The sequence below is a fragment of the Tachysurus fulvidraco genome, chromosome 5 (assembly GCF_022655615.1).
Source record: "Tachysurus fulvidraco isolate hzauxx_2018 chromosome 5, HZAU_PFXX_2.0, whole genome shotgun sequence".
NCBI classification, from domain to species: Eukaryota; Metazoa; Chordata; class Actinopteri; order Siluriformes; family Bagridae; genus Tachysurus; species Tachysurus fulvidraco.
In genome coordinates this window covers 31646108-31654701 of record NC_062522.1, presented here as the reverse complement: position 1 = coordinate 31654701, position 8594 = coordinate 31646108, and the positions used below count along the sequence as shown (strand labels likewise).

General features: G+C 38.6%; 1 protein-coding gene across 1 annotated transcript; it reads left to right on the top strand.

Annotated features, from left to right (window-relative positions):
- Positions 1–520: 520 nt before the first annotated feature.
- On the top strand, positions 521–7119 carry notum2 (notum pectinacetylesterase 2). The gene is made up of 12 exons (XM_047813885.1): positions 521–741; positions 1590–1881; positions 2310–2362; positions 3497–3592; positions 3774–3834; positions 3928–4004; positions 4239–4338; positions 5094–5282; positions 5363–5463; positions 5655–5802; positions 5911–5958; positions 6248–7119. Exons 2-12 carry the CDS (start codon positions 1610–1612, stop codon positions 6552–6554), a joined length of 1452 nt encoding a protein of 483 aa, XP_047669841.1. The 5' UTR covers positions 521–741; positions 1590–1609; the 3' UTR covers positions 6555–7119.
- The last annotated feature ends 1475 nt before the right edge of the window (positions 7120–8594 follow it).

Genomic DNA, 8594 nt, shown 5'->3' with positions numbered 1-8594 from the left:
TTTTCTATTGCAATGTGAATCGATTCCTAAAACAGTTCAACAGAGCTTATTAGTAAAAATAAATAACTAAGATAGGATTAGTAGAGATATACTGCACATATTTCTTATGTAATGATCTGTTCATGAGAAATATTTGATCAATTGGGTTGTATTTGTGATTATTATCAAAGTGAAGAATTCATCAGACATGGTGTAAATTTGCTCCATGTTGATGACTGGATTATAAACACCATTTCACTCGGGACCTGCTGTTTCTCGCTGGAGCGTGTAGGAGACGTTCACTCCACTGACCTGTTGCATGCCATGTATCTGAAGGTCCGTGCAGGTATTTCAGCCATGTAGGTGTTTAAATCAAAGCCGGCCCGAGCCGTCAGCGAGGAGGAGGAGGAGTTGTTGTGGGACGCTGTTGGAGGGAGGGGTAGGGCCTGGCTTTGAAATATGGTTGGTAGAGTGCCTGTTATCTTTCTTCTTGGCATCAGGCGTCCAGCGCCGGTGTGTCATCAGTTACAGCACGGAGCTGGCACCGGCTCAAAGTGTGTGTGGTGGGGGGAGAGATAAACGCTAGGAAATGCAATCCATATGGTGGCACTATAAAACCTAGCACATCCATATCCATAGTCCAAGATCATCGCTGCTCGCTTCAGTAAACCATCAGGTCAATAACTCTCAATTTGTCCACGGTGGTCCACACCGCAGACTTCTACAGGGAACAAGGTGACCAGGACGACGTGATTGTAAAGGGTATGTTTTTTTTTTTACTCTAAATAATTTAGTACAGTTCATTCATCCATTCGTTCATTCATTCATTCTTCTTCTTCTTCTTCTTCTTCTTCTTCTTCTTCTTATTCTTCTTCTTCTTCTTCATTACAATCGTTTTATTTCTCTTTTTCTCTTATTCTATTCAAGAAAGCCAAGTTCAACAATAACTCAATTGCTATTTAAAAACAAGCTATTATTTCTCACTTTGAAAAGATATATAATAAATGTATAATAAACACAGCTATTTCTATATACAGTAGATATAAAATATATATAAAATATATATATATTAAAAGAGCCATTTCTATATCTTTGTGTATTCCATTCTCTAATTTCTAATAAGCCAAAATTCAGGTAATGAAATTAAAAGTAAAATTCAGTGCCATTTTTTTTTATTTTTACTTACCAATATTAGAAGAAATGTATTAACAAGTGACAATATATGTCTTAATTTAATATATTATCACTTTATCTGTTATCCATTTAACATGTACCTGCACAGTTCAAGCATTTACTCTCAAAATGACAATTTTTCTAGCTCGGAATAGGTCGAGCGTGACGAGAAATTCTACACAGATTTGTCTATAATGAAGATTATTTTTTATTTTGTACGTCAGTTTTAAATTTGTCTCATTCTCCTTATTTCAAGTGTTTACTTCTGGAAATTAAAGTAGGTTTAACTCATACTGAGAAATATCTGATTGTATTATTATTATTAGTAGTAGTAGTAGGTGTGAAGAATTACTTTAAGTAAGTCTTGGAGAGATTTTTTTTAATCATTCGAAAACACTTTACTTCTTCTTCTACCTCTTTTCTTTCTTGTTTCAAAGGAGGTCCTGCTGGATTAGATATGAAGGTCCTGTGTCATGTAACATTCCTGTTCATGCTGGGGGGCATTTTTTGCCAGAATAACCGAAATGCCAAACCGAGTGGCAGAGCGGCTAAAAAACCCAGCAGTCCGTCTGCAGACGTCGGTCCAGACGACGACTCTGCACCGAGTCCCGGTAAAGACACGCGTGCAGGGAACCAGCAGACGGCATCCGCTAACAAGCCGGCCGACGACATGAAGCTGCACCTCCTGCGGAACACTCCGGCCACGTGCAACGATGGAACTGCGGCCGGGTGAGAAGGCGAGACGGTGTAGCTGCAACCGATAGCAATGTGTTTTATACCTCGGAGTTTCAAAGCACACTCATTTTAATCTTCAACATGGTGTCGTTTTTATTAATTCATTGCATTCATTTACAAGCTAGTTCCTGTTATCGCTTGCATTGCAGCAGCTATAAACCCTTTCTGTCTAAAAAGACACACACAGCTTGACCACAGCATGTCCACAGATACCGTACGGTAGTTTAGTGAAACACAGTTTAATAGTTTTTTTAATTAATCCTACTGTCAAACGAAGTAATAAGAAAAGATCTAACAGTAAGGTATAAACGTTGGCTGACAAACAGGCTTAATTAGGAAAACGCCTCAACATGGTCCTAGGAATATCCCATAACCTCTTTCTATTCTATACCATTCTATAATTATTATTATGCCGCCCACAGGTTTTACCTAAAGGAGTTCAAAGGAAGCAAGAGGTGGCTGATATTTTTGGAGGGTGAGTATTTAAAACGAGGTTAATTTTGTCAAGAGGCCATCAGCAGGCTTAAATGTTCTGCTCGGCGTTATTTTGGCCGTTATTTTATATCTTCTCGGAGGCATGCTCTTTATTTTGTTTTTTTGCTTTTGTTTATTTTGGACCGTGTGCCGACGTGTTGCTTCGACTTCGTATTACATGTACGATCGATGGTGTCGGCACGGGGCAAGAAAAGAAACCCACTATGTTACCAGATTGCAAAAAGATAATAAACCCCTGTAGGCTCTGTAGTCGGAGAGTATAGCTGTGTTACTGAGAGAAATTCTTTACTCCTTTTAAAAAAAAATTAAATAAAAAAAATTAAAAATGTTAATCCTCATCTAAATTAATCCTTTGGCAAAAAGCTAAAATGTTAGTTGAAATGAATAAACAACTTCTATGGCATTAAAGGTATATATTGCTCAGTAGTTAATAAATAAATAATACATATCTAGCAGTTATTTTTAAATCAGCAGACATTTTTATATTTTAGTCACTGTTACCTTTTCAGTATGAAATATTATACTATAAACAAAAGGATTTCTTCTTTTGTTCAAAGTCAGATAGTCAAGAAAAGAAAAAAAAAGGATATAAACACCAAAGATCTTTGGTATGAAAAAGAGGCTCACGTTAGCATAGACCTCTGTGGGATGAAGTAAAAGTAAAAAAAAAATGAGTCATGTGTAGGATTTCAGTTACTGTGGGGTAGTTAATATACTTTAATTTCAAGGTATGTGGGTGGGAAATAAACATTACCTAAGGCTAATATCAAAATTGTTCCTAATCTGTCCAGCACTAGCTAGCATGATAATAACTAGCTGAATGCTACTAGCTAGCTCTGATGCTAAATAAGAGATTAGGTTGCATTCTTGCTATAAAACGTGTTCAGGTTTGTTGGGATATTTTAAAAAAAATACATTTTTGAAGACTTTTGTGCTCCTTTGCCTTTATTTAGTGATGTGAGAGTTAATAATTTTGCACCGGTCATATCTCGCACTGCTACTTTTACAGCATGGCCGGTGCAGGTGCTCCATACCAAGAGAGCCTGAACAGCAGCCTAACGGAGCTGCCCTAGTAAAACCGGATGTCCGGCTAATATTAGTGAATTATTTTTAGGTGGTTGGTGCTGTTACAACAAAGAGACCTGTGATTCCAGATATAAAAATATCCCTCGCTTGATGAGCTCATCTGACTGGTTGCAGACTCGCAAAGGTAGGCTGCTGTCTACCATTTCCTTAAGCACTAACATTACATGCCAATGCTCTCTCTCTCTCTCTCTCTCTCTCTCTCTCTCTCTCTCTCTCTCTCTCTCTCTCTCACTGTGTGTGTGTGTGTTTCTGTTTTGAGTGCCTGAGCCCCTTGTGAATGTCTTTTTGTTGTTGCTTTTTTCCAGGAACTGGAATCTTGTCTTCCCAATCCGATGAGAATCCGCACTGGTATAATGCCAACATCGTGTAAGTGCATCAGACTCGTAATTGTGAATGCATGTGTTGAGCAACTAAGCACATCTTTATATTTAATTTGGATTCTCTGTGTTTTGTGACCAGGTTTGTCCCCTACTGCTCCAGTGATGTGTGGAGTGGAAACAAAGCAGCAGCAAAGACCAAGCAAGCAAAAGAAACAGGTGACAAAAACAACAGGGTTTGTTTTAAGCGAATGATTCGGTTTTAAGGGCCCAAAATTCTCAGGATTACCGCCACCGTCTTACCAACACCTAGTCGTTTTTTACATTTAATAAAAAAAAAATAATAATTCAATAACCACTAACATCTATGCAATGGTCAGAGTCACCGATTAAAGCTTTTGACTGGTATCTGCATCATTTACCCTTTTTATGTTTGTGTCTGCTCCGTGTCAGAGTACTCCTTTATGGGATCCGTGATCATCAGGGAGCTGATCAAAGAGCTTGCGACGAAAGGACTGAAACAGGCCAAAGTGGTGATGCTGGCTGGAACGAGGTAATACGTAAAGCATAAAGCACTGCCGTTATAGAAATATATTCTCTAGCACATGATTTTTAATCAGTTTATATGGCACATCCTTTACACAAGCCCAACCGAACGGGTTGTTACTAATGAAACCGTAACACGTTAGAACGAGCGCACTGATCTCAGGCCGTAGCCATCAGAGCTGCTGTTATAGGACACGAATCATCACCCACTGACCAATCAGAATCAAGGATTCAACAGCGCTGTGGTCATTCTTAATTAAATTAAGTGGCTTATCAAAGTGAAAAGTGCTATGTCCAGGATCATATGTCCTTACACTCGGTAAGGCTGAGATGCGTATCAGAGGCAACTCGTTATAGCTGTCAAGATACATTTAGATCTCAATAGCACATTGCTGGAAACAATAGACGCAGAGGCATCGGGTCAGGTGGCATAAACACTTTCTCCATGTATGGAGCCAGCTCCTTGTCGGCACCATCCGAGCAGCACACGCAACCCTGGCAGGAGCTCTATTTTCAGTCCCTGCTGTCGTCCACCACGAAGATGTATACTATGACGCGATGACATAATATCTATGTATATCACTCCACAAAGGGATGTCGAATTCTGGAGATTCTTCCCAGATTAGCGGCATGTTTGTTCGTCCAAAATAAGAATGCAAACCCATGAACGCCGTTATCGCACCGACTAGATGTCCCATAATGTCTTCTGTGCCAGTCGGAATTGTTTTGGCTATTTTTGGTTATTGTTGCACTTACCTGCAGTGCTGGAGGTACAGGTGTGTTGCTGAACATCGAGAAAGTGGCCAGTCAGCTGGAGCAGCTTGGGGCAGATGTGCAGGTTCGAGGCTTGGTCGATTCCGGATGGTTCCTGGAAAGCAAGCAGCAAAAGACCCAAGAGTGTCCGGATAGTCTGTCCTGCACTCCGGTTGATGCGATCAAGAAAGGGTTACGGTAAAGTATCTGTAAATTTCCTTAATGCTTGGACATTCTTTTAAAAACTGGAGAATAACTCATCTTATTGTTCCCCACAGAATGTGGAATGGAGTTTTACCAGACAAGTGTAAGCAGCAATACAAGCGAGGCGAGGAGTGGCAATGCTTTTTCGGGCACAAGCTCTACTCCTTATTGAGCTGTGAGTTCATATAGAATCACTAGGACAAGGACAGAGATTTAATTGGATGGATTGAAAACATTTTAGGGTCCCCTTTGATTTAAGGGACAGTTAATTGGTGCTAGGTTAAGGTTTGTGGTCATAATACAGTAGGGTTACGGTCTCAACTCGCTTGGGTTTTCTCGCTGATGTTCAAAATCTGTTCTTTGCAGCTCCACTGTTTGTGGTTCAGTGGCTCTTTGACGAGGAACAGCTTCGTGTGGAGAACATTTACGTGGGAGGACAGTCTCTTTCTGAACAGCAGTGGACCTACATGCAGAATCTCGGGAAAGAGCTGAAAAACTCCCTCAAAGATGTCACGTAAGCGCTGAACTCTCACAGGGTGCTACGCTAAACTTAAACGGACCACATAAGTGCCTCTCGTCATGTGGTTTTATGTTTTTTTTTTCGTTTTGTTTTTTCCTCCAGCGCCGTGTTCGCCCCATCCTGCTTGTCCCACACGCTGATCACTAAAAGGTAAGGACACTGCAGCTGCACATGGTGAGCTCATGCTGCCATTTTCGACCACGCATCCATCACGCCGCATTCTGTATGTCACCAAAATGCCACCTCACACTTTCACACACATCTAGCCAGAGTAACGATATCTGATATCACAGACTTTTATGTGGGTCGTAAAATGACCTCATGACTATTTGTATCTGTTGCAAAAAAAAAAAAGTCATTCAATTAATCAAACACGAACAATGATTATGAGGAGATCTCCTATCCTGATGAGAATCCTTGACCCTCACTCTGATTTCAGTAACTGGATGGACTTCCAAGTGAAAGGCACGTCTCTGTCTCGTGCGCTCCAGTGCTGGGACAGAAGCCTTCAGGAGGCCAACAAGAACAGCAAGACGGCACTGAAAGGCTGCCCCTTCCACCTGATCGACACGTGCCAGTGGCCTCAGTGCAACCCGACGTGTCCGGCTCTGATTGACCAGGCCACGCAGCAGGAGATGACCCTGCTCCAGGTGCTGGCCAGCATGGGCGTCGACCTCCAGAAGCTCGGTCTGGACACACAACGCGACAGCGGCACTTCCTCCAGCATGATTAGCAACGGTGGCTAATCGTACGATAATTTAAACTATAGTAGCGTTAGCGTGTGCTCAGTAGTGACCTTTAGAGTCACTCTGTTGTGTTCCAAAGAGGTTGAGATCTTTGAGCCGTGAGTATGTATTTGGATTCCTGTGCCAAACGTGTGCAAAGTAGGATGGATTTATGGAAGTGAAGCATGAGTTATGATTATGTATCTAGTCACAGTTAATCCATAGTTAACCTGAAACTCGTGTATGAGGAGATTATAATGAGGGTCTTCTGGGTTTTTTTCTCCCATCCAAACAAGACAGCTTTACACAATGTTGTGCATCGAGGAGAACGAGAGATTGAGGTGACAATCCCAGAGAATTGTGTAGGGGTTTTAACTCATATCAAACCACATGCCTAAAGGTTATCTTTATTTATTATCTTTTGTCTTAGTTCAGAAGAATGTTATGCGTGATATCCTTTCAGTTACCAACATTTACAAGATTTTATATATTTAATATGTTCTTGTATGTATGGAGTATATGTACATTATAATCCATCGCCTTTGATGTTTATAGGCTGCTGAACGCTAATAAATGTGTAATAGAAGCTTCGGTTTCGCATGTTTTTTTTCCTTATTAAACCTTTTAAACTTCATGTTTGCATAATGAGGGTTAAGGAATAATATAAAAACTGGACAAAACACACACTGTCTTATTTGGACAGTTAAAGGAGAAAAAGTATCGAAGGAGGTCAGAGATTATTCTGGATTAAATAATGGATTATGGTACGTGTGAGTCAGTAACATGCCCATGCGTCAGAGCCATGAGGCCGAGCTGGGAGTTTTCTCACAGATAAAGAGAGGTTTTGTGGCGTCTGTGCTGAAAACGGCTCTGTTCCACGTGGGAGGGATGTTCGATGAAATGTGACTTGAAAAGAATAAACCTGAACACCCCCCCCCCTAAAGTCTACTTTCTGTTCCTCTGAAATTTGTTTTTTTAAAGAGTTCCTTTATCTGTTTGTGTAGAAAAAGGAAACTACCTTTAAAAAAAACTATTATTTTAATCTTCTAATAATAATTAGAAGTATGTCAGTAATAATAATAATAATAATAATAATTAATAATAATAATACAAACAAACACATAATAAATAAACAAACAAACAAATAACTAATTAATCAATCGATTGATTGATTAATTAATTAATTATTCATATTAATTATTAAATAATCTCAAAATTATTTAGTTTTAAAAAAAAGAAAAAGAAAGAAAAAAGTAGAATAGTAAATGCTCTAAAATAGGCAAAAAATTAACATAAGAAAGAATATGCTAATGTTATAACACACACACACACACACACACACACATAAACACACATATAATGACACATATAATGAAAGTATAACAATAAAAATGCTACCAAAATAAATAAGTAATCCAGTGAAATATAAAAGTGTTTTTATTAAAAATAGGAAATGTATCATGCACAGTAAATAAAAATATCATATATAATCAAAAGAATGACGTGCAAATGGAACATATAAAATATATACAATTTATAGGAACAACATATAAGAAAAAAATAAAATCATTTTTAGTTTAAGTAAAACAAAACAAAAAAAAATAATTTTTTTCCTTTTTGATAAAAAAAATCTAGAAATACGTCATTAGAACGTTAAACAATTAAAATCCCATAAAGGTAACGTAATGTAAGAAAGTTATGTACAAAAGAAACGTTTTTTTCTTTTTTTTCGTTTTCTTTTTGTTTTTAAATCATTGATCGACGGAGACTGTGATAAGTCTCACAACGGAAAGTGTTTTTATGAGTGAAAGTGGCTTGCAGACAGGAAGTTGTACTTTTTTTTTTGACTGATGCTCTTTAAATTTAATCACAGAGTCTCTTGTTTGTGCAGCTTTTAAAGACTTCAGCCCGAGCTCAGCCCTCGTGTTTGCAGACACGGCCTTTTCCTATACCGTTATCTTTAGTATTATTCCATTTACAGCTAATTTAATACTCTTTTTGATTTCCGTCTTGTTATATACAAATATTTATTCATGCAATTCGATGCAAAACTCGTTGAGG

What these genes read in the sequence shown, in the direction of transcription:
- notum2 (XM_047813885.1), top strand. Translation starts at nt 1,610, where the DNA reads ATGAAGGTCCTGTGTCATGTAACATTCCTGTTCATGCTGGGGGGCATT. An exon ending in CTGGTTGCAGACTCGCAAAG is followed by an intron (nt 3,593 to 3,773) that starts GTAGGCTGCTGT and finishes GCTTTTTTCCAG; the next exon opens with GAACTGGAATCTTGTCTTCC. An exon ending in GCTCTACTCCTTATTGAGCT is followed by an intron (nt 5,464 to 5,654) that starts GTGAGTTCATAT and finishes TGTTCTTTGCAG; the next exon opens with CTCCACTGTTTGTGGTTCAG.